A 27005-nucleotide genomic window follows, 5' to 3' on the forward strand; every position below is an offset into this window, starting at 1 on the left:
GATGAGCTCATGGCCTTGAATTCCATTCCTGAAAAAAGCTTGCCAAGTACAATACTGGAGTACAAGATTACAATAAACAATTGAACCACACTGCTAACGAGCACTGTGCTGCATCCATTTTACCTTTGGTTTGTCCCCAGAAATGACTTCCCACATACTCTTCCCAAATGAAAAGTAACTTCCACTAACTCTACCAAAGTTCAGAGCTTAGAAATGCAAAGCTTATGTGTTGATTTAGCTCACTTTCAAAGATTTTAGCACGATGTAGGCTGGCACTTCAGTGCAGTACTGAGAAAGTACTGCATTGTCAGAGGTACAGTCTTTTAGATCAGATGTCCACCTAAATAGGCATTTTCAATGAAATATGAGAGGATGTAGGAAATTTAATGCAGGCATTAAGTTTTGAACATTTTTTAAAACTTCTATGTTAATTACTATGGATAAAATACTATGGATAAAAAGCACTGCTTTTGGTACAATCTCATCAATTACCTGATCACAACAGGTGAGATATTGGCTACCATTTGCTGAAGGATTCCTCTGGCTTTTCGCTTTACTTTACCCACAGCTTTGGGATCTGGCTGAGCAAGAGTCTCCACTGGTATCCTTTCAGTTACCGTCTCCATAATGGCCATCTGAACTCTAGTTAACAGTCACAGGAATAAAAATATATATATTTTTTTAAAAGTATATTTCAAAATAACCATATTCTATCCTGCTGTCTTTAATATGGCATTGACAACATAATTAAGTCCGACAAAATAAATTTTAATGCTTATGAGAAATATAAGCGCCTAAAACTACATTTAAATTTCTTCCGTGTTTTGAAAAAATTATAAATACTCTATTTATTAATATCATCAATGTTGTCTATATGTAATATATATTGTGGAGATGGTAGCATAGTGGTAATGTTACTGGACTAGTAAACCATAGGCCCAGCCTAATGCTCAAGATATAAGTTCAAATCCCACCTGGGCAACTGGGGGTATTTAAATTTAATTGATAAATCTGGAATTAAATGCTAGTCTCATTAATAATGATCAGGAAACTACGAGATTGTCGTAAAAACCTGGAAAAACTCAGCAGGTCTGACAGCATCTGTGGAGAGAAAGACAGAGTTAACATTTGAGCCCATATGAGTATCTGAAGAAAAGTCATACAGACTTGAAGCGTTAACTCTGTCTTTCCCTCCACAGATGCTGTCAGACCTGCTGAGTTTTTCCAGCATTTTTTGTTTCTGTTTCAGATTTCCAGCATCCGCAGTATTTTGCCTCGTAAAAACCTGTCTGGTTTACTAAAGTCCTTCAGGGAAGGAAATCTGCTGCCCTTACATAGTCTAGTCTACATGCGATTCTAGACCCACATTAATGTGGTTGATTCTTAACTGCCCTCTGAAATAGCCTAGCAAGCCACTCAAGTGTATCAAATTGTTACAGAAAATTTGAATAATAAAACCAAATAGACCGCCTAGCATCGACCTAGGAACCAGAAACGACAAGGGCACACCCCACCCTGTTAACTTCACTAACATGTGGGAACTTTTGCCAAAGTTGGGAGAGCTGTCACCATAGACTAGTCAAGCAACAACCTGACAAAATCATATTCACCAAATTATACCTTACAGCCAATGTCCCAGACTCCCCCATCATCAACATGGCAGACCCATCAGAGGTGGCAGCACAGTGGTATAGTCAAGAAGGAGTGGCTTCTGGGAGCCCTAAACATTGACTCTGGACCCCATGAAGTCTCATGGCATTAGGTCAAACATGGGCAAGGAAACCTCCTGCTGATTACTCCCCTACCACCCGGCTTCAGCTGATGAATCAGTGCTACTCCATGTTGAACATCACTTAGAAGAAGCACTGAGGCTAGCAAGGGTGCAGATCTTGCTGAGTGGGGGACTTCAATGTCAATCACCGAGAGTGGCTCGTCAGCGCCATTGCCGGCCAAACTGGCCGAGTCCTGAAGAACATATCTGCCAAACCATACTGCAGCAGGTTGAGTGAACCAGCACAAGGGAAAAACCCCCCTTCTTGACCTTGTTCACAGTAATCTACCAGTCGCAGATGCATCATCCATGACAGTATTGCTAGGAGTGACCACTGCACAGTCCATGTGGAGATAAAGTCCCATCTTGCACAGCAAGTACCCTCCATCATGTTGTGTGGTACTACCATTGTGTTAAATGGGATAGACTTAGAACAGATCCAGCAACTCAAAAGTGAGCATACACGAGGCACTGTGGGTTATCAGCAGAATTTGCAACCTCATGGCCCAGCTTATCCTTAACTCTACCATTACTATCAAGCCAGGGGCCAACCTTGGCTCAGTGAGGAGTGCAAGAGAGCATGCCCGAGCAGCACAAGGCATACCTAAAAATGAAGTGCAAACCTGGTGGAGTTACAACACAGGGCCACATGCATACTAGACAGTGGAAGCAGCATGCTACCAACAGAGCTAAAGATCCCACATCCAACAGATCAGATCGAAGCAACAACACTGAGCTCTTTTTCCATCGCCTTCGTTACCACAATCACTTCTTTGATCAGAGGTCCTCCCTCTGCACAGTAGACCCTTTTATTTGTCTGCTGTATTCTCCCTCTGGCTGGACCCCTCCCTAGGGCCTCTGACCCTCTCTTGATCTTCTCAATGTGAAATGCTGGCATAACATCGGCCATCTCAATTCCTCTGCTCCCCTAACTCACTCTAACCTGTCTTCCTCTGAACTTGCTGCACTCCATTCCCTCAGGTCCAGCCCGCCATTGCCATTAAACCTGCTGACAATGGTGGTACTGTTGTTGTCTAGTGTACTGACCTCTATCTATCAGCAACTCCTCCACTCTTCCTCCTACCTCCCTCAGGCCATGACCCCACCAGTGAACATCAAGCCATTATTTCCAGGACTGTCACTGACCTCATCTTTCCTGGAGATCTTCCCTCTACACTTTCCCATCTCATGAACCCAAACCGCATACAGCTCTTCTACCTCCCCACTAAGACCCATAAACTGGACTGTCCGGGTAGACCTATTGTTTCGATCTGTTCCTGCTTCACTGAACCGATTTTGTTTCCTCCCCTTGTCCAGTCTCTTCCCATCTACATCCTTGACTTTTCCGATGCCTTCTCTCATTTGAACAGTTTGCGATTTCCTGGCCCGAACTGTCTCCTCTCCACCATGGAATCCCTCTACACCTCCATCCCTCACCAGAACAATCTGAGAGCTCTCCATATCTTCCTTGAATGGAGGCTTAATCAATCTCCATCCATCACCATCCTCCTCCTCTGCCTGGCTGTTCTTGTTCTCGCATTGAACACCTTTCCCTTAACTCTGCTCACCACTCAAATAAAAGGTGGTTCTACGGGTACCCTCATGGGTCCTGACTGTCTGTCTTTTATAGGATATGTGGAACATCTTTGTTCTAGTTCTCCTCGGGCCACCTCTCTCACCTCTTTTTCCAATACAATGATGAGTGTATCGGTCCCATTTCCTCCTCTCATCCTGAATTGGAAAACATCACCAATTTTGCTTCCAATTTCCATCCTTATCTCACCTTCACATGACCTTTCTGCAACTCTTCCTTTCCCTTCCTTGACTTCTCTGTCTCCATTTCTGATGATAGGCTATCAATAAATATTCATTATCAGCCACTGACTCCCACAGCTACTTCAATGACACTTCCTTCCTCTCACACCCGGCTTCCTGTAAGCACACCATTTCATTCTCCAGTTTCCACATCTCCATCATGAATGTTCCAATGATGCAACCTTCCATACCAGCACTTCTGATATCTCTTCTGTTTTCCTCAAGCGAGGATTCTCCACACTGTGGTTGACAGGGCTCTCCATCCTGACTGTTATATTTCTTGCATTTTTGCTCTCACCGCTTCCCCTCCCTCCCAGGTCCATGATAGGGTTTGCCTTGCTCTCGCCTTCCACCCATCAGCCTCCATATTCAACAGATCATCCTCTGCCGTTTCTGCCACCTCCAGCACGATTCCATCAACAAACACATCTTCCCCTTGCCTCTCCTTTAAGCATTTTAAAGGGACTGTTCTTTTTTTAAAATTCATTCATAGGATGTGGGCGTCACTGGCTAGGCCAGCATTTATTGCCCATCCCTAATTGCCCTCGAGAAGGTGGTGGTGAGCTGCCTTCTTGAATTGTTGCAGTCCAACAGTTCCAATCCTGTTCCAATCCACAACCACCTCACCCTTCTGACATTTCTATGCAACACCCGCCCTTTTATGTCCTCTCTCCTTACCTTCCAAGGTCCAAAACACTCTTCCAGATGAAACAGTGATTTATTTGTATTGCTTTCAATTTAGTATGCTGTATTCATTACTCACAATTCAGTTTGCTCTACGTGTTTTTATTCATTCATGGGATGTGGGCTTCGCTGGCTGGACTAGCATTTATTGCCCATCCCTAGTTGTCCCTGAGAAGGCGGTGGTGAGCTACCTTCTTTAACCGCTGCAGTCCATGTGGTGTAGGTACACCCACAGTGTTGTTAGGGAGGGAGTTCCAGGATTTTGACCCAGCGACAGTGAAGGAACGGTGATATATTTCCAAGACAGGATGTTGAGTGACTTGGAGGGGAACTTCTAGGTGGTGGTGTTCCCATCTATCTGCTGCCCTTGTCCTTCTAGAAGGTGGTAGTTGTGGGTTTGGAAGGTGCTGTCCAAAGAGCCTTGGTGAATTCCAGCAGTGCATCTTGTAGATGGTACACACTGCTGCTACTGTGCATCGGTGGTGGAGTGAGTGAATGTTTGTGGATGGGGTGCCAATCAAGTGGGGAGTATTCCATCACACTCCTGACTTGTGCCTTGTAGATGGTGGATAGGCTTTGGGGAGTCAGAAGCTGAGTTACTCCTCACAGGATTCCTAGCCTCTGACCTGCTCTTGTAGCCACAGTATTTATATGGCTAGTCCAGTTCAGTTTCTGGTCAATGGTAACCCCCCCCCCAGGATGTTGATAGTGGAGGATTCAGTGATGGTAATGCCACTGAACATCAAGAGGCGATATGATTCCCTCTTGTTGGAGATGGTCATTGCCTGACACTTGTGTGGCTCGAATGTTACTTGTCAGCCCAAGCCTGGATATTGTTCAGGTCTTGCTGCATTTGGACATGGACTGCTTCAATATCTGAGGAGTCGCATATGGTGAACATTGTGCAATCATCAGCGAACATCCCCACTTCTGACCTTATGATAGAAGGAAGGTCATTGATGAAGCAGCTGAAGATGGTTGGGCCGAGGACACTACCCTGAGGAACATTGGAGAGATAAAACTGCTTTGCAGAACACTCCATTCAGTCTGCAAATGTGACCACAAGCTTCTGGTCACCTGCAATTTTAATTCTCCACCTTATTCTCACGTTGAGATCTGCAGTTTACTGCAGTGTTCCAATAAATCCCAAAGTAAGCTCAAGGAACAGCACCTCATCTTTCGGTTAGGCACTTTACAGCCTTCCAGACTCAACACTAGATTCAACAATTTCAGGCCATAATCTCTCTCCCATTTTGTTCCCTTTTCTTTGCATGTTTCTGTCTTACTCTGTTCTTCTCGTTTTTGTTTTTGGATAGCAACTGTTCATCACTCTGCCATTTACATCTCCTCTGGACACATCTTTTATTCCTTTACTTGTCCCATTACCACTCCATTGGCGTTGTATCACCAACTCTTTTGACATTTAATCTCTCCTGCCTTCTATCCCATCACAGACCTTCCCTTTTGTTCTTTATCCACCTTTCCCCAATTCACTCGCTTAAAATCTATTATGTCTCTAACTTTTCCCAGTACTGATGAAAGATCATTGGCCTGAAATGTTAGTGCTGCTTCTCTCTCCATAGGTACTGCCTGAGCTGCTAAGTATTTCAGCATTTTTGTTTTTACTTTGGATCAGATCAAAGCTCTGCAGTGCTGTCACATCCAGTTTTGAATGGTGGTAGACAATTAAACAGCTACCCCAGGGAAAGAGGCTCAAAAAACATCCTATCCTCAATGATAGGGGAGCCCAGCACATCAGTGCAAAAGACAAAGCTGAAGCATTTGCAATCAAGCGCTGAGTGGATGATACATCTCGACCTCCTCCCGAGGTCCCCAGCATCCTAGATGTCAGCCTTCAGACAATTCGATTCACTCCACACGATTTTACAAAAAGACTAAAGACACTGGATACAGAAAAGACTATGAGCCCTTATGACAGCCCAGCTATAGCATTGAAGACTTGTGCTCCATAATTAGCTGAACCCCTAGCCAAGCTGCTCCGGTACAGCTACAACATTGGCATCTACCTGTCAAAATGGAAAATTGCCCATGTATGTCCTGTCTACAAAAAGCAGGACAAATTCAATCAGGCCAATTACTGCCCCACCAGTCTACTCTCAATCATCAGTAAAGTGCTGGAAGGTGTTATCGACAGTGCTATCAAGCGACACTTACTCAGCAATAACCTGCTCACTAATGCTCAGTTTGGGTCCAGTAAAGCCACTCTGCTCCAGACCTCATTACAGCCTTGGTCCAAATATGGACACAAGAGCTGAATTCTAGAGGTGAGGTGAGAGTGGCTGCCCTTGACATCAAGTTAACATTTGACCAGTTGTGGCATCAAGGAGTCCGAGCAAAATCGAAGTCAAGAAGAATCATGGAGTAAATTCGCCCTGATTGCAGTCATGCCTAGCACAAGAGATGGTTCTGGTTGTTGACGATCACATCTATAAGCATGCTATCCGTGAAGTTCTCAACCTCACAGATGCGTCACAGTGACATCAGCTGCTGCTAAAATTTGATTTCGAGCTGCACATACAGTTAGCCAGGATATGAGAAACATTCTGGGGTTCCCACTGACTGCGTAAAAAAAGCTCACATTCCCCCTGCACCTCCTTAAACCCATGCCCCCATAACCCTTGTACCATCAGCTAATGGGGTCAGCTTTTCCTTGCCCATCTTATTCAAACCTGTCATAACTTTTTCCACCTCTACTAAATCTCCCTTCAATCTCTTCTGCTCTAAAGAGAACAAGCCCAGTTCTTCCAAACTAACCTTGTAATAAAATCCCTTTATCATTTTAAATATCCTGATTAGAACATCCCTCAGCCTTCTAAACACAAGGAAATACAATCCAAGTTCATGCAACCCGTCGTCATAATTTAACCCTTTATGCCATGGTATCATTCGTGAACCATACTGGTGCTGTATTGCCTTCTAGGCCTCCAGATCAGCATGATCAGAGGGACTCAGAGTTCCAGATTCTATTAGTTTACCTAATCACACCTGGAGTGGCAGCAGAGCTACTAGAGTGGGCCACAGTGACATCGGGTAATAGAACTTTGGAATCAGCCAGGGCTTCCCCTTGATTGCTATCCAGAGCACTCTGCTTGAAAATGTGCATAGGTTGGCTGAGGATTGAGCTTTGTTGGCCTCATTATTGAAAACCCCACATTGTCAAAGCTCACCTGAAAAAATGAGAACTTGAGTGACGTAAGCAGGTTGCAGGCATCCATTTGGTTCAGGTCTGGGATCTTGATGATGACGATAATGCGGAGTGTCACATGGGTCTCAAAGTAGATGACTAGTGCTCTGCCTGAAACAGGCATATGAGCACTTATTTTGATATATGAAATTGGGGGCCTACATCCATCCTGAACTGTAGCCGTCCTATCAATTGGTCCCTGGTGTGGAGTAGCCAAACCAGACTTCCTTAAAAGGGCTGCCACTGACTGCTCCACAATTGGGCCACAATTTGTTTTTCCCCTTTATTCTGGCTCGCTACTAGAATCTGTGCACCACACTCCCTGGGTTTGGCCTTCCCACCAGGACTGGACTAGTGGTCAGCTAAGCATAGGTGCTGGCTGATTTCACACCTCCCTGGCCAACCATCTGCCTTGGAGCACCTGATCAGTATTCACAATTCACCAGCTGTAGGTTAATAAGGCCCAATCACCAAGATGGTTCAGGCTTCTCACTGGTGCAATCTAGCATGCAGTGAGACCACAGCATCTGCCTCCCTACCAAATATATGCATATATCCACGTATGGGAAATGTGTGCATATATATTTCATGTAGGATATATATTTTTACATGTACACACATAATCTCCATCTAGTTATCTCCCTCTCTCTACGTGAATTAAGATCAAGTGTATTCGTTCATAAAGCAGCACTGGAGCACAAGAACAAAGGAAATCACGCCTATTTGCCATTTGTATTTATCAGGACTTATTTGTGGCCTTGAGCAAGGTTCTTGAACATTTTGTACGAGAAACGCTTTTGACTACATTGGGTCTAAGGTTTTCCCATTCAATTCTCCAGCACCTACTCGCCCAATTTACATCACCTCTCGCAACACAGACAGGCAGAAAACCAGGATTCCTCAATATAAAACATTTGTAGGAACTGTGACAAATAGTTCAATTGGAACTTGCTGCCAGATTGTGTGGTAGAATTCTCCCCTTATCCAGGTAAAATTAACAGCAGTAAATTTTTTGGGATTATGAATCTTTGCATCACAGAAATTCACTCAAGATTACATGCCTGTTTAAGAGTATAATCACTGAGTCAGCAGATAATCACCAGTCAACTAACATTCCAATGATTATCCCTACTTCATTGCTTTGTGAAAACATCAGTGCGTTATCATCTAAATGCACTGACAGAATCATAAAAGGATCTATTATCTTATTTAAGTTGTTTAAAAGCTAAATACAATTATATTTTATTTCAAGTAATTCCCCATTTTGTAAAATGAAATGGCAAGAGCTGAAAACCTTGTCATTTTGTTCAAGATGTCTATTGTGATCACATCTGAGGTGATGTTCCTTTATCTCTCTGCTCCATGGCGGCCCTAATGGGACACTTCTGCATCCCTTAGCAATAGACGTAAAACTTTGAACTGGCCTGAAAACTGATGTGTTCATCCTTGGGAAAATATGGTAGTGGCTGGATATTCCATATCCTAGCTGGAAGTGTGGTTTACTAGGTTGGGGGTCAGAAAGCAGCAATTTTACAATCGGAGGATTTTTTTAATCATCACTGCTCCCATTATTTATATGGTAATAATGGCAGTTCTTTACGATATTGTTGAGCTCCAATAAAACCATTTAGGTTAAATAGTTGGTAAATCAATGATCAATGTTGTCCGATCCCTTTTGTAACTTTTTCTAATGCTAACACTAAGCCTTCCATACCTGTTGCTGTTTAAAACGTTCTCAATCACATTCCTTGGAAACATATCACGATGTACATCTCTTTCCTGAATAAACAAGACATAGCAGAGACGACGTGCCAGCCAACCTCGGTACCTAAATCACCAAAGACATGGTAAATATGAACAATTTCATCATCTGACCAATGTAAGTATACCAGAGCTTACAGTCTGCTCACTATTCACTTTCAACATAGAACCTTTCTTCTTCAACAAAAACAGAAATAGCTGGAAAAACTCAGCAGGTCTAACAGCATCTGCAGAGAGGAGCACAGTTGACGTTTCAAGTCCGTATGACTTTTCATCAGAACTAAGGAAATAGAGAAATGAGGTGAAATATAAGCTGGTAGTGTGGGACAGGTAGAGCTGGATAGAGGGCCAGTGATAGGTGGAGGCCAAGAAGAGATTGCCAAAGATGTCATAGACAAAAGGACAAAGGGGTGTTGACGGTGGTGATATTATCTAAGGAATGTGCTAATGGGGACATTAAGGGTAGAAAGCAGGACAAGCAAATGGCAGATGGCCCTAGTGGGGGTGGGTGGGGGAAGGGATCGAAATGGGCTAAAAGGTAGAGATAAAACAATAGATCGTAATAAAATTAAAAATAGGCGGGAAAAGAAAAATGTATTTTTTTTAAATTATAAATTATTGGAAAAGGGGGGATCGGAAAGGGGGTGGGGATGGAGGAGAGAGTTCATGATCTGAAGTTGTTGAACTCAATATTAAGTCCGGGAGGCTGTAAAGTGCCTAGTCGGAAGATGAGGGGCTGTTCCTCCAGTTTGCGTTGAGCTTCACTGGAACATTGCAGCAGTATGAGGAGTCATACGGACTCGAAACGTTAACTGTGCTCCTCTCCGCAGATGCTGTCAGACCTGCTGAGTTTTTCCAGCTATTTTTGTTTTTGTTTCAGGTTTCCAGTATCCGCAGTATTTTGCTTTTATCTTAGTGCTTGAACCTTTCTTCTTGTTGACCTCTTAAGGGTTCAACTTTATAACTGATTTTAACAAAAGTAAAAATAATGGAAATGCTGCTGAAACACAAAATATATTTTCCATCTTACGCATTGTTAAACCTTTGAGAGCAATTGGTAACACGACAGCTGACTTTTGCAACTCAGGTTATTTTTTTCCCCATTATTAGTTGTTTGTCTGCTTTTAGCTCCCACAGCGCCACGCACCATTTCCCAATCAAGAAAGCGAGTGCGCAGACAACCTGTTTTCAGACCTCTGATAATGTTATTCCCAACTGACTATTAGGAAATACTTGAGAATAATCAGACTGGCTTGTCATTCCATCTGATGTGCCTGACTGCCTAGCCTCCAAATTGATGCCACCCTCACAGGCACTGATGTTCAAAAGCTTGCCATTTTGGAAATCACAGGTGCAAGCCCACCATATTACTCATCTGTAACAGTACAAATTTGGTACAATTTATCTCTGCCAAACAAATATCCACCATTACTAAGAAGTTCGCATTTCTCTTAAAAACTCAGGCAATTGAACCACCCAAGTGAAAGATTCAGCAGTAGGAGAGAGAACTAGTTTATCTAATTTTTCCAACAAACAAGTTGGGACCTGCTGATCAACTCGAGCAAGCTTAATGCGATGCTCGTTAATCAGTTCAATTTGGTTGTCACTTCAACAGACTTCAAACTTGAAGTAATTTGAACATTTAACATTATTCTGAATTATTAATGGGCCCACTGTACATTTTTTCTGTACTGTCAACAAAGTATGAAATCTCCTTCAACACAGCCATTTGATTTTTCACTGTATAGGAGATTGTGTTATTTTATTCAACTCAATTCTCTGCAATTTATACATAAGTCATATGTAGTATCTTGACACACTCTAAAAGGACATGGGGGTGAACCTAACTATGTTCACACACCCTTAAAAGAAGCATAATCTCAGCAGCCATTGTGTGAAAATAGAATGAGGCACATTAAAAATAACCTGGGAAAATTTAACAAAATGAGTGAATCATACAAAAGTGTCGTATCAGTCCAGATTCCTCCCAGATTATGTAACATTGGATCAATACATCATATAGATATCTATTTATTAAATAGAAACAAAATCATCCAGTATTAACCTGGTTAATTTCCAGATCACAGATTCAGATCATACCTGGTGTGAGTTTCATTAATATAGATCACATTCCGTAAGCCCTGGGAAGGGATGCTGGTATTGAAAAGTTTATCCTGGGTAGCAAAGAATAAAACACTGAAGTCACATTCCTGCACTTAGGTCAACTTGGAGAAAAATTGTTCCATCACAGAAAAGTAGCCTCCTTCAAACTTTTTATTGTAATGGTCGCATTAAGATTCTGAATAGCGGTTTATAACACAATGATCAGACTGGTTAAAGGACACTAGCCTTTAACCTCTGAAGTGGGATAGAATCCAGACACTCTTATGATACAAACACCTCCTCTGCTGGCTATAAGGATTCTAAGCAAAATGAGCTCAGCCATTCTCAAGCCTTCCATGATTTGGTAATAAATTAGTAATCTCAATCAGAGAGACAAAGCAAAAAAATGTTGGTGTATACAATAAAGAGACAATAAAGAGGACATAGCCAAGGAGGTTTTATCTCTGGTCTGTGATAAATTACCAGATTTCAGTCAGGGTGGTGCTAGAGACACTATAACGGTGTCAGTTCCCTTGGGTGAGTAAAGTGAAAATCAGCCAGGGTTCCCATAGACATTCACCAAAACCTGGCTGCAATTGTGCATGTGTGGACATCGAGCAATGAGAGAATTGGGCTCAACAATGATACTGACTGACCAGCCTGCTAAGACTATCGTGGCTCAAATATGAATAATGGTTATTTGGGCAGAGTTCCCAAAGCCCTTAAATCCACACCACACCAAGGAGGAATAAATGCCTTCAGGGGAGAAAAAGGGAAAAGAAAGCTACAAGGAAGAAAATGGGTAATTGAAGCAACGCTTTACTCTGCATTTAACCCAGACTGCGCCTGAACTCTGAGGGCTCCATACTGTCATTGGGTGCAAAATGTGGAAACTGTTCCAACCATTGACTCAGATATTACTTACGCTGACAAGCACAAAATCCACAGAATGCTATAATACACAAGGTTACGGCTTCACTTTCCAACTTTTGCACTTCACATTGAAAGTTATTTGAAAGTCAACATTTTTAAAGAAATCAAGAATAAACTTTTAAACTGAATACAATTGTCTATAAAACTGCCCTCTCCTCCTTAAAATAAAACAGCAACAAGCAGAAAGTAAGAAAAAGCTGTTCATCTCACCTCATCCATTTGCCAAAGATTGGATGGAATATCTTACAGTCTCCTCTCATTCTTGATCATGCTCATATTCTCTCCCTCTCCCCTACCTTCCCAACGAAACTGCTTTATAACTTCTCATACCAGAAATAAGTCAAGGTTTCATATGGCCTCCTTCTGTGTTGTAACCATTCTATGATTCTATAAAAATCTAGCATTGCAGCACTAACTGTACTGCGCATCAGTCTGCTCTACATGTTCTAATTGGTATTTCTCAATTATTTTCCCTTCTTTCTGACTCTTTTAACCTTGATTATGTTCTAACCAATGGCCATGGCCTCCTCCTAACTTAATGAAAAAAAAACACGCTTTATGTAAAAGAATTCACCCTATACTACCATGTAATTTTTAGCTTTCTCATTCTGCTTCTCTATGTCTCATAGACTATTTTCAAAAGGCAGAGAAATCTTCTTCCTTGGCTACTGGGAACCAGCCTCTAAGAAATGTATAAGAGGAACCAGGTTAATTGTGTTATAATTTTCATGTGCTTCCTTTGGAATTCTGCTCCCCAATAACAAAAGCAAACCTATTAAGTCAATAAATTTAAAGGATTAATTTTGTCTCAGTGGTCATAAGAAAAACTTCTCGCTTAAATCCGGTGGTTCATTATTCCATCATTTGCATGCCTTTATTAAATGATGGGGACAAACACATAGTCTATATTCTCTATTCGTGTGTTAAACAATTTACACATGAGACAGAATAATGGTTAAAAGTTGCTTTTATCAATGCATCATGTTTAATGTCAGCACAATTACCCTGCTCATTGGAGAGCACACATGGCAGCACCGTCCAACAAATGGTCGCTTTCTGTTCAGAAGTGACTCCTTTCCAGTAGCAGCTGCAGATCGAAACACAGCAGAACTAGGACTGCACTCGACCTGTAAAATATAACAGAACAGAAGGGGCATGAAGGGGAATTTGGATGAACAATACAGCTGAAATTAAAAAGCTTTTAGGGCTTAAGAATGCCAACATTTCTGAACACACCTTCTGAACTTTGCTTGAAGAGAAAGTCAAGGGAAGTATATTTTTATTCAACTTATTACCCTAGCAGCTATTTAAAACATTTGCATGCATATATTTAGAAAAACGATCCAAAATTTACAACTGCTGAAACAAATTTTGTTCAAATCTAATTATCCCTAAACTGCTGCGCTGATGTTAATGATGCATTACAGCAGTCTTCTGTAATGGGGTCACATGGCCCAAGAAGCTCAGCTAGGCCTGCCTAGTCCCGGGAAATCATACTAGTTAGATATGCAATATACCCAGCTGGTAACAAAAATGTAGCCCCCTAAAGTAATCAATGGAATGATTTCTGGGCAAATGGAGCCCTTAGCCACCAGGGTAACCTGAAGGGAAGACCACCTGAAAACCGACAATTCTGAACAATATCAAGGAGTATTATTTAATTGTAATTTTAAAGTAAATTCTGGAAGAGCATTTGAAATAAGAAGTAAAATTCTTGTAAACAGGTTTTCTCCTCATTTACACGGAACCAAGGGTCAAATCATTGATCAAGGGTTGAGACTTGAGAGGATGTAAGAGCTCTTAAGCTACAGCTCATTACTGAAGTTCTGATTATGAAACGAAAATATATTCCAGATTTTAATTGTTTTGGGGAAAAGGGGGAAATAAAACTTTACAGTGAAACTTGTAATACTTATCTTTCTGGGGGCCCTATAGTGAAGTTTGTGTTGTACTGAAATTCTAACATATTTTATAACTTATACACATTAGTGCAGAAACAGGTAATTTGAAAAGCATTTTTTCCTTTGAATTGATTGAACAGTTGGGTGCTTGCTTACTAGCTCATCGTTGGAATTCTTCATCCTGTTGCCAGTCTGTGCTCTTGTGCTTGGCAAATAGGCATTGTCTATCACAGAGGTAATCAGCACTGACTCAGCCATGTCCCTTATACACTCGAGTACTGCAAATGAAGTAAAATACAAATATCAAAAAAGGTATATCTTCAACATAAAAGGTATGAAAAATTGTATGGGAAATATTTAAAGTCCATGCATTCTTACACAATTGATTCCTTAGTTATTGATAAAACCTGTTAGCCTTGGCTCAGTGCTAGCACCCTCACCTCTGAGACAGAAGGTTTGAGCTCACTCCAGAGGCTGAAGCACATAACTGAGGCTGGTACTTTAGTGCAATATTGAGGGAGTGCTGCACTGGCAGAGGATGAAAGGTTTAACTGTGGCCCTGTCTGCTCTCTCAATTGAATGTTTAAGATCCCATGGCATTTTTCAAAGAGGGGTGGGGAAGTTCTCCATGGTGTCCTGGCCAATATTTACCCCTCAACCAACAATGTTAAAATAGATTATTTAATCGTGTGGCTCATAACTGCTTGTAGGACCTTGCTGTGCGCAAATTGATTGCCAGGTCTCCTATATTACAATAGGAACTGCATTTCAAAATCATTTAATTAGCTGCAATGCGATTTAAGACATCCTGAGCAAGTAGCTGATGCTGCTATATAAATGAGTTATTTTTCTTTCATAAGGAAAAGGGCATAGAGTAGATTCCTTCTATTGTACTGTACAGTGCAAAGTGTGGCATCTCAAGGACTGCATTAGTAATGTATTCTACCTGCTAGCTCTGTTAGTGACAGAGCTATAATAGCAAGATTAGAAGTTACAATAGGTTCTTGATTGGTAAGGGGATCAAAGGTTACGGGGAGAAGGCGGGAGAATGGGGTTGAGAAACTTATCAGCCATGATTGATTGGCGGAGCAGACTCGATGGGCCGAATGGCCTAATTTCTGCTCCTATATCTTATGGTCTACAATAGGTCAAGCAATGTGAGGTCAATGTAAATACTGATCAGAGATTTGGCACAATTGTATGAATTTAAATACACTGACCACATGGAAGGCTTGAAGGACAGGCTCTGTGACCTTTCCTGTTAGAACTGTACATTATTTAATTAAAGCTTCATTGTAAACTTATGAGTGGTGTAGGATTGCAACCTTACATGTACTTTATAAACTGAAGTAGCTGTTACAGTGTGCTGTATAATCATTAAACATGGTTCACTTAATCAGAGATTTCTGTTCCAGTTGAAAATTCACTTTCATTATTAAGGATTTGACTCTTTAAAATTTGTAAACTTTGTCCACAATACTGGGATGGCAATTTCCAGATAATATATAAAGTAATTTGTGAGGTAGAAGTTGAAGGTATCTCAGCTTATGGTCCCTTTGGGGAGGGGAAAAATAGCTTTTCACCAATACAAAACACCAAATTTTCTTGTTGCATTGAGGACATTTTCATGTATTCAACAAATGCAATAAACTCACCCTCTGTTCTAAAGGTTTATCCAAAGTACCTGAGAACTACCCATCCTGTTACAGTCCAATGCAATTAAACTAGTGCCTTGTTTGTGAGCCTGACAGCTTCAACATTCATGGTACTTACTAAATGTTACTTGGAACACAAGTGTAACCTTTTTTTTAAAAAGGGGCTTCACCAATGGTTAATGCAAGTTGTAGCTCTTTCGAGCACAAACAAATAAACTAAATTAATAAAATCAGGGATAAAGTGATAGGCAGCCCCTTACAGGGAAACTGCAAAAACAAAGACAAAATTTAAAGGAAACTTAGGAACAATAAGATCATGACTGAGCTTGGGCTTCAACTCCATTTTCCTGCCCGCTACCCAAATCTCTTAACAGCTTATCTTTCCAAAGGACTTGGTGTCAACAGCTCCAACGAGGATTAAACTCGTGACCTCTGATTTACTAGACCAGTGCTCTAACCACTAAGCTATAAACAATACAAGCCAGGAGGTCCCAAGTTCAACTCCTGGTCTATGCTCATTGATCTCAGCTGGGGTGGCAGTATCTTGGGAGTTTATTTTTGGCTGAGGTGAGATTCAAGATCATCCTGGTCTGTACAGCTCAGTATCATACAGAGGAGCAAGTAGGTTAGGCTGAATCTTCAGTGCACTACCCAAGGGAATGCTGCGTTGTCAGGGGTGATGTTTTTTGGATCAGGCATTAAATTGAAGCCACTTCTACTTGACATAAAAGATCTTACACAACTGATTCCTTAGTTATCGATAAAATCTGCCAGCCTTGGCTCTGTGGTAGCACTCTCACCTCTGAGACAGAAGAGTTGAACTCCACTCCAGAGACTGGAGCACATAACTGAGGCTGGCACCTTAGCGCAATACTGAAAAATGTATGGGTTTGGATGATGGGAGGAGATACACAAGATGATGCTATCTTTGGTCAAATAGCCTTACTGTTTAGCCTTATTTGTGAACAATGGCAATATAAATGAGGTACCACAGGACTACTGGTACCAATCCATGGAGCCATAACATAAATCAGCACACTGTGAGGACGAGAGGAGAAATAACAAAGAACTGCTTAGCGTTTTATCGTGTCCTCAAATATCCCAAAGTAGTTCACAGCCAATGAACTACTATTGAAATGCAGTCACTGCAGCCAATTTGTGCACAACAAAAAGTCCAACGAATAACAAAAGGAGGTGAATGGTTGTTGATCTGATTTTGTTCTGGGATGTTAGATGATTGAAAACTGTTGGCCAGGGCACCACCAGGAGAACTCCCTAATCCTCTTCAAATAGTGCCATGGGGCTACTGAACTATTAGACTCATAGACGTTTACAGCACAGAAGGAGGCTATTCGGCCCATCATGTCCACGCTGATCTACAAAAATCTGACTGCACTAATCCTATTTTCTAGCGCTTGGCCCATAGTCCTGGAGTCTATGGCAACGCAAGTGAAGATCTAAATACTTATTAGTATAATTGGCTATTAAACTGTCAAGAGTTCAGTTTAATTTCTCATCTGAATGATGGTCTCTCCAATTATGCAACATTTAAGACAGCTTCAACCTACTTTGTGCTTCGATCCTAGAATGGGGCCAACCTACAAGCTTGAGCACAAATAGCAAAAACATAATGCAAAGTAGGTTGACAGAGTTTAATACAATCAAATCTCATATTGGTTGACCAGGAACCAGTACTAACATTCTTAAGCCAGAAGCAAGGACAAAGTGCACTGATCTTTACATCGATTCATATACATTGTGAATTATGTTTTCTAATGGAGCTATCAAATTCAACTGTTAAAGCAACTGGACCAAAACTCTGGGCTGAGAAGCAGGGAAAGAAAACAGCCTAGATTGCAACTCTCGATTGCTACCCCAAGGCATCAAACTGGTTGATACTTAGTGCCAACCTCTGGAGCAAGTTTCTGCAGACAGCTGTCAAACCTACCCCGCCTCACACCCTTCTCGTTTACTCACTTGGTTATGTCCTACAATATATGCCTCAGCTGGAGTATTCTGGGCACCACACTTAAGGGAGGGCGCCATTACTCTGGAGAGGGTACAGAGGAAATGTATCAGGATGATATGAGAGATGAGAGAATTCCGTTATGTGGAGAGTGGAGAAGCTACAATTGTTCTCCTTAGAGTAAAGAAGGTTAAGGGGAGATCTAATTGACAATATCAAAACTATAAATTGTTTTGGCAGAGCAAGTAGAGACAAACTATTTCCCCTGGTAAGTGGATCAGTAACCAGAGGTCATGGATTTAAAATAATTGGTAAAAGAACTAGAGGAGAAATGAGATGAAAATTTCTTCACACAGGAAGTTGTTATAATCTAGAAAGCACTACCCTTAACAATGGTAGAATTGGTAGAATCAAATTCTACAGAAACTTTTAAAAGGTAATTGGACATGTAATTAGAAGATGACTAATTTGGAGGCCAATGGGGAAAAAGCTAGGGTACGGGATTAAATTGGACAGCTCTATCAAAGAGCCAGCACAGGCATGTTGGGCCAAATGGCCTCCTTCTGTGCTATAAGATTTATGATTCTATGTACATTGCCTTTCACCTTGATTTATCCTGTATCTTTTTCTAGTCTTTCTTGATGGCTGTGGAGGATTAGTGCAAGCCATCAAGTGCACGTCACACCTACAAAAGAGGTAAACACAGCACCATCCTGATGCTGGAAAAGATAGCAGCATCTGAAAACAGCACTGAAAGCCATCTCTGTTAAATAGGTCAGAACTTCTGTAGGCAACAACATAGTCTCATCAGTTGTCATGGAAGTCGGGGCTAGTGTCAGCAGGAAATCTGAGAGATAAATACCATATCAAAAACTTACCCAATTAAGTATTTGGCTGCAGGTACCCTTTTCCCAACTGACCATGAAAACACATCCTCTGATTTAAAGCTTGGATGAGAGGTTACTTATTTAGTTGAAAAAAACACACACATTTAAAGTTTGGATGATAGGTTATTTACTTGGGTGAGCTCGGATTTCAAAGACTAAAGGGGCAAGCTACTTCTAAACCAAATTCTTCTACCTTTACAATGTTTTTCCATTCCCTTTTTGACTAGTGGTTTATTCCTAATCTCACTGCATTCTTTAAAACTGATTGTGATGGTGTCCAAACTGGGCAGCTTTCCCCCTCTCCTCTCCCAATGGCATGAGAGCACCCTTCCCAACTGAAGTCTGGAATAAATAGAAAACATTCAGCGATTCTGGTTTTTGACACAAAATAGCGAATACAAAATTTGCCCCAGCTATCCTCTATGTTCCAACTTTGCTTGAAAAAAAATCATTGAAGCTGAATTTAACACATCAAAACAGTGTTACTCATTTCAGATCTGATAAGCATTTGGCATTTTAACATTGCAAGCACATTCCAGTGGCATTTTCCAGCCAACGCATTCGGTATGCCAACTTGCAAAGAAACAAAAGAAACAATTTGAATGCTTCTTGTGTAGAGTAGTTTAAAAAAAATCTAGCTTCCAATCTCCTCAAAACTGTTCACTTGAACCAAGCGCCATGGCCACAACCCCTTACTTATAGGTAATCAAACTGTCTTTCCTAAATACGTATTAATGCCGTCAAGAGCGCATAAGACGGTTAAGAACACACTCAATATATAACTATGTTCCTATAACCATTATATGCATGGAATATATCATGATTAAAATGCCAAAGCATAGCTGTAAAATACTAACTCAGAAATCTAACTGCCTTTGATTTATTACAAAGAACACTGGCCCAATACCCTGAGAAGTCACAGAATGCAATAAGTAAGTGATTTACCTCAATTTTTTTCTTTTAACCTTTACTTCGAGTACAATGGACAAGTTAACTTGGCCATGCATCACTGACCTTCACAGACAAGATCATCCTTTTTTTTATTTGTTGGTGGGATGTGGGCGTCGCTGGCTAAACCAGCATTTATTGCCCACCCTAATTGTCCTTGTTCAGACGGTATTTAACAGCCAACCACATTGCTGTGGGTCTGGAGTCACATGCCAGACCAGGTAAAGAACAATAGGCAATCATCAGACTTTTAATTCCAGATTTTTATTGAATTCAAATTCCACCATCTGCCGTGGCAGGATTCAAACCCGGGTCTCCACAGGCATTACCTCCAGGGTATTACCCTGGGTCTCTGGGTTACCAATCCAGTGACAATATCACTATTGATCACTAATATCACACCGTCTCCCCATTTGATGCTGGTGGTGCTTGACTTGACATAAAAATTGCATCAAATGTTAATATATACCATAGATGAAGAAGATGGTGGAATCTAAGACTTCATGATATAGAGCGGCTTAGTAACAAAGAGAATGAAAGAGAGTCAGGCAAGGAGAAGTATGATCTTCAATATTTCTGACAGCATATTCTAATTGTAAATAAATCATTGGAATAAAGCTATTCCTGACATTTGAGAAGTTTTATTTCTCTTATTTAAAGTCTTATTTTAGCATTTGTGTGTGAATGGAAAATATTTTAATTTTTTAAAAGCAGCTAATCCAGGTAGCCTGGAATTCCTTGCCCTGCCAGCAGCCTCAGAAAAAATGAATTAATCTGCACCGTCATCACCACTAAAACATCGCTGAGAGTTTTCCTTGGCTCAATTGGAATCAATCGGAGTGAGAAGGTTGTGGGTTCTCAAGTCCTATTTCAGCATGTGAGCACAATCTAATCTAGCGCCTTGGAACAGAAATGGCTGCACAGTCTGAGGTTAAACCCAGGTCACATTGTCCATTCTGATGATTCAAGGGAATGCTTATGGTCCCAAGAACCATATAGAAAGCAGGGCATTCTCCTAGTATCCTGGCTAATGCAGCTTCCCCAACAACTGCTACCAAAAACAGATTAAATGGTTAATTACCATATGTTTCTGGAGCCTTGTGCAAAAATAACATCTGCCATATTTGCCTTCATAACTGCAGACATTGCAATTTGAATTAATGAATTCTACGAGATCACTTAGGAATGTTCCTGAGACATATGATAAAGTACTACATAAATCTTTCTTTGGACTTAGATTAAAGCACAGTATACACAGTGAATAATGGTAGTTTCTTCATAATTAGTTTGAGAGACAGCACTAAGCTGCTCACAAATGTTACTTGGCATCTAAATGCATTTTTATACATGCATGTATCTGGGACATTTATTAACCTAAGGGGAATATTTATGGCTATTATATTGAAGTGTGGTCAGTTACTTGGATTAGTTATAGAATATTCTAGTTAATTACAGAAGATGAATTGTAATTCTGCAATTGAAGTAAATAATTAAAGACTTCCTGAGTATAACTGCTTGAGAGAGCGGGAAAAGCAGTGCCTCAGATGATACAAACCTAAACACAGAAGAGCCACAAATGCTCAAGCTGGCTCTAAATATGAATGGCCGGGTTTATTTTTCTAGCGAAGCTGTGCACAGACAAGCATTTGGCAGGCTTAATTTCACACTTCACTTACTTTACAGTGCCTGAGAGATTATTTTTAAATTGCTCGCGTTATTCCATTGTTGGACTGAGGACTGCATTGTGTTTATTGGAACTGGTCTACAGACAGTGCTGCAGCGCTGCGAGGATGTAAAATTGGTCGCCGACCTCAATCAGACCCCACTTAGCCCTGTGGACTCAGTTCAAATATAACTGCACCTTGTCTTGTGCAACTCAACTGGTGATCGGTGAAATGGGGCTCAAATCATGTTTAATGTAAAACTGTCACACTTTTGAAAAAGAAATCCCTGTTTTTCTCCTTCACAAAAAATGTTCACATTTACATTGCATTTCATTACATCTCAGAAGTATCTTCAAACACTTCACATACAATAAAAGAAATAACTTGCATTTATAAAGCACCTTACACAACCATGGGCATCCCAAGGTGCAAATTAAGCATTTCTGAAGTGTAATCATTGTTGTAATGTAGGAAATGTGGCAGCCAGTTTGTGCACAGCAAGCTCCCACAAACAGGAATGTGACAATGACCAGATAATCTGTTTCTGTCATGGTAATTTAGAGATGTATATTGGCCAGCACACTGGGGATAACTCAAACAAAAACAAAAACAAAAATAGATGGAAAAACTCACCAGGTCTGACAGCATCTGTGGAGAGGAAAACAGAGTTAACGTTTTGAGTCTGTATGACTCTTCATCAGAACTGGGAATGACTCTTCATCAGAACTGGGGATAACTCTCCTGGTTGTCTTCAAAATAGTGCCATGGGATCTTTTACATGTAACTTAGAGGGTAGACAGAGCACTCCCACAGTACTGTACTGGAATGTTAGCTTGAATTTTTGTGCTCAAGTACTGAAGCAGGACATGAGCAAAAGTGAGAGTGCTGCCAACTGAGTCACAGCTGGCACACTGCTTTACTTATACTTTACAAATACCTTATTTACTGAACTACGATAAAGTGCAGTTGCTAGGTGGGGAATCACAGCAACCATTTTGGATACATCAACTTCCACAACAAGAAAGAGACAAATGACTGGTTTAACTAACTTTTACTGGTGATTGTTGAAAGTTAAAACCTGTCAGGGCATGGGGTGAATCCCCAGCTCTTCTTTGAATAGTGCAATATCAAAAGCACTAAAACAGGCATCAGTTATAATATCTCATACAAAGGATAATCGAAATACAAAATTACAGACTCAGCAGGTATATGCACATACTGGTTTGGCACTGCACTCCAATGTCCATCCCAAGTCTGTGCTGTGTTAACTGATCTCAGCCAGAGCAGCAGTGGAGACTCTGTAGTAGACACTGGCACAGCCTGATGAGAAAGAATAAAAAACACCAGTCAGGGCTCCACTCCCTGCTAACTACTGAAGCACGCTGTAAGGTGTGCAGGAAAAGCTGTTAATCTTCCAGCATTTACAAATCCAGGCTCATGCATAAAATATGGCCACTAAAGCAAATAAGTGCCAGAGGGGTGCTGGTGACTGTGGGACTGCACTGCAGCATAAATTAGCACTTTCAAGATAAGGGGAAGTGGGAGCTGAAAAGAGAAAATGGAAAATCCAAAAGATTAGAACAATAGAACCACTTATCTGCCATAACAGTCTCACACAATTAGTACAGCAATATCTTACGCACAGGAGTGAAGAATGCAAAATAAAAACAAAGTGGCAGTAATCTGTTGAAGGGTCATGTGGACTCGAAACGTCAACTCTTCTCCACCGATGCTGCCAGACCTGCTGAGTTTTTCCAGGTAATTCTGTTTTTGTTTTGGATTTCCAGCATCCGCAGTAGTTTTTTGTTTTTATGGCAGTAATCTTCCTAGGGTGTGACAATAATTTAAATCTGATAGGAGATGATTGGTATCAACAAGTTTTGCAGTGTAGCCACACCTTGCATAAAATGTTAGCATTAGGAATGGTACAGCACTGTAGGAAGCCATTCAGCCCATCGAGCCTCTGTCAGGTCTTTGGAAGAGCTCATCAATTGGTTCCATTCCCTTGTTTCCCCATAGCCCTGTAATTGTTTTTCCCTTTCAAGCATTTATCCAATTCTTTTTAGAAAACTACAACCAAATCTGTTTCCAGCACATTCTAGGTCATAATGGCTCATTGTGTAAAAACAATGTGCTCATATTGCTTCTGATTCTTTTGCCAATCACTGGTATCTAATTTCTTCCTGAGATCCTGAAACTCTGATTGCCGGCCTCAACCCTTTCCCCTCCTATATCATTGGTTCCCATGTGGATCCCATTATGGCTGTTCTCCTGTTTCCCCAACCTCAAAATCCTTCCTACTGTCTCAAAAACACCCTTCACCTTGGCACCTGGGACCCAACACACTATGCAGGATTCAAACCAATGGATGCAGAAAAGACCAACTATCCTTCGAATATCGAATCCCCTATAACCACCTTATTTCGACTGTGCTCCCGTGCTCAGTCCCCATGGAAAAATGAAATGGAACAGGAGTTTGATCCCCATTCTGGCTGGGGTGGATTCGGGACCTGCCTCCTTGCCCTACCCATGGTGCAGGCTGTGGGTCGGACCTGCCTTCAGGCAGAGAACTCAAGAAGAAAAAGATCTGACACATACAAAACGCCCTGGAGTTCCCACATGGTGCAGAAATTGTAGGCAATGGGTCACAGCTGGCCCAGCATTTTGCTTAATAGTCTATCTAAATATACTATATGTGAGATTTTAGTTCAGTACGCCCTTAGTCCTATTTATTTCAATCTGATATATTATTGGTATAACTTACCAGTGAATTCCCACCCTCACCAAAGTCCTGTTATCACCCCGTTTAGCAGACAATCCCGGCTCTGTTGTTCATCCGAATCCGGGCAGCGAATTGGGAAGATAGGTAACTGAGTTTCAACTTTAAGTTACCCAACATGAAACATGAAATGACATCTGTCCCTGACTCTTTGACTAGCTGATGCTCTCAACATAGCAATCATTATTTCATCACAGTTGGCACATTTTCCAAGTCTTCTGTCCAACTATTTTTTTGAAAAGTCCTATGTTCAGTGACAAGAGACTGCCCCACCTGCCTCAAGTTGACATCTGACTGGCTGACAGTGATGACGTGATTTATAGAGTGAAATGAAATGACAATTAATAGTCAATTTCATCTCTTGTGCTTTCCTTTTAATTTTGTCATTTTAATATTGGCAAATCCTTCCTGACTAGTTTCCAATGGCTCTCAATGCCTCAGCCATCACAGATCTTTCCATGGTCATTTGATTCTGCATCCTCTGTCTGCCCTCCATCACAACATGTACCTTGCTCTGTTCTGAGTCTGGATTACCATGTATCCTCCTCCCCTTCCTCTACCATTGTTGGCAAAGCCTTTAGCCATCACAAGCCTGCACTCCGGAATTCTCTTCCGAAATCCCTTGCCTTGCTGCATCACAAAGCACCTTCAAATCCCTTCTCAAAACCTTCCCTTCCCAATTCCTACGTCATGTCCAATCCCCCACTTTGTAAAATATCCTAAGGTGTACATTAAGTGACAGCTTTTGTTATCACTGTTAATCAACTTCACAGTTCTTACACGCCCACTGTCCTTATCAATGTTCCATACAAGATTACAGGACTACTGGAGCTAAAAAGGATTACTTAATGTTCCAGAAGTATCAAAGAAAGCACCACAGACTTGCCTCTAGGTAAAGAATGAAGTTTTAAGAAAGTTCAACAGAGTAACCTTCAATAGCAAGATAAATTCTCATTTATTTTGAGAAATGAGTTAGGGTTCCAATAACACATTAAAATTATGAGCCCATAGTATATTTTAATTACTTCAGCTTCAGGAACAGTGCTGGGTGAAGAATTAAACTACAATAACCTTTGTTGGCATTTTTAACTGGACTGCATCAGCCCTTGCTGACCGATTTGCCATTGGCTCCTTTTTCAGCTCAGCTTATCTATCCCACAAATTATCTGGCTTATCACCAAACACAAATTTTAAAGTCAAACATACTTTCAGATAATTAAAAATGTAACTGTAAACAGAACTGGTAAAACTGAGCAAATGGCTACAATTACTTTACCTGTACCATTTTGTTTTACTTCAAGTTACCAGAATGCGAAGATTTTAAAGTCAGTTCTCAAGAATTAACTGGATTACTTTGAATTTTTGGAACCAGGACTGATTTCTATACAGGTCATTATAATATGTAAACATTCTACAAACTAGATCAACTTAACTTCTGAATGACCTGACCTCAGTAGGAGGGTAGTGCAAGCAGATTCAAGAGTAACTTTCAAAATTGAATTGGATATATACTTTAGTAGTTAAATTTCGCAGTGCATTGGGGAAAGAGCAGGACACTGGGACTAATTGAATAGCTCTTTCAAAATGCTAGCACAGACACAGTGAGCCAAAAGGACGTCTGTGCTGTAAGATTATATGATTCAATGGCCTAATATACATCAAAAGCACACAGTGTCATTACTGTAAACAAGGACAAAACTACACACAAACTTCCTTTTGCCAGGTTCTTTTTAGTATAATTTGTGCTTCATCTAAAAGATCAGTTGTTTGAATTGGATGATGATCTTGTGCAGTGTAAACACAATCAAGAGAACTTACTCTGTGAACGAGGAGATGTTGCTCAAAATATTTTAATCGTATCGTACCAGCCCAATGGAATCTAATGTCTATATTCTAGCACCGATCAGAGTGCTGAGAAAGAGGATAAACAGATCTCTCTCAATGAGCTACAATGATATATAACATGAAATAACTGCCAATAACTGCACAGTACTTTTGAAAAATTCAACTAAAAAACCATAATTGCATTTGACAAGCTATGAAGCTGATAAGTCTAAAATAATTTGAAGCTTTTTGGCTTCAGCCTTTCCCACTCCTCGATAGCACACAATTAAGGATTGCAAGCCAATTTTGAAATAGAAAACTTGGTGAAACAAATCTTTATCAAACTTTGGTTAGGACACAGACAAAGAGCCTACTTGTAATGGATTAAAGTGCTGACTACTGGCATCCGAGGGAAAAAACGGTTAAGTACCAATGAGTGAAATTCAGGGGAAACCCATTAGGGTTGAACAATAAATGCTGGCCAACCAGCGACATCCACATCCCATGAGCAAATACAAAAAACAGTATAGCGAGATTAGAAAGGCAATACGGCCCAACTGAGTTCATCCAGAAATCACCAATCCAAATGTTTGTTAAATGATTGCAAGGTTTCATCCTCTGCTGATTTACCCAAATACCAACAACTCACATTCATATAACACCTCTATTGTAGTAAAACGTCCAAGACAGTTAGAAGAGCAATATATAAAATAAACCTTTTTGTCACTGAGCCTTGGTCAGCATGATAAGTTTTGACAAGTGTTTTAGTGAAACAAAGAGAGGTAGAGGGCGAATTCCAAAGCTTAGGGTCAAAGCAGCTGAAGACACAGTCACCAGTGGTGGAGTGATGAAAATTGGATATACACAAGAGGCCAGAATCAGAGGTGAGAGCTTGTAGACTAAAGGAGGTTAAAGAGACAGAGAGGTGAGGTCATGGAGAGATATGAAAACCAGGCAGATGATATTAAAGTTGAGGATGAATTATGAGGATAATAAATACTAATAATTATTTGTCAAGAATTTCCAGACTTTAATCTTATACTTCTCTTTAGTCCAAACCTATGCTCCTTTGTCCAGATCTCAGTGGTTTAATCTGAAGCTGCACTCTA

The 27005-nt window shown here is 40.8% G+C and overlaps 1 protein-coding gene across 6 annotated transcripts in view; it reads right to left on the reverse strand.

Moving 5' to 3' along the window:
• Positions 1 to 27005, reverse strand: part of gpam (glycerol-3-phosphate acyltransferase, mitochondrial) — a 77116-nt gene that overhangs the window by 37729 nt on the left and 12382 nt on the right. For 2 of the 6 annotated variants that reach the window (XM_078565184.1, XM_078565182.1), the window contains exons 1-7: positions 24058 to 24178; positions 22513 to 22613; positions 14330 to 14451; positions 13277 to 13399; positions 11337 to 11410; positions 9190 to 9303; positions 493 to 642 (exon numbers count right to left, since the gene is read on the reverse strand). In XM_078565184.1, the coding sequence (XP_078421310.1) occupies positions 493 to 642; positions 9190 to 9303; positions 11337 to 11410; positions 13277 to 13399; positions 14330 to 14451; positions 22513 to 22540 (611 nt within the window). In that variant the 5' untranslated portion in view covers positions 22541 to 22613; positions 24058 to 24178. Of the gene's footprint in view, positions 1 to 492; positions 643 to 9189; positions 9304 to 11336; positions 11411 to 13276; positions 13400 to 14329; positions 14452 to 22512; positions 22614 to 24057; positions 24230 to 27005 lie in introns of those variants that run through there. The other 4 variants (XM_078565186.1, XM_078565188.1, XM_078565183.1 and 1 more) reach the window with 3 other exon arrangements.

The sequence above is a fragment of the Cetorhinus maximus genome, chromosome 20, assembly GCF_964194155.1.
Source record: "Cetorhinus maximus chromosome 20, sCetMax3.hap1.1, whole genome shotgun sequence".
NCBI classification, from domain to species: domain Eukaryota; kingdom Metazoa; phylum Chordata; class Chondrichthyes; order Lamniformes; family Cetorhinidae; genus Cetorhinus; species Cetorhinus maximus.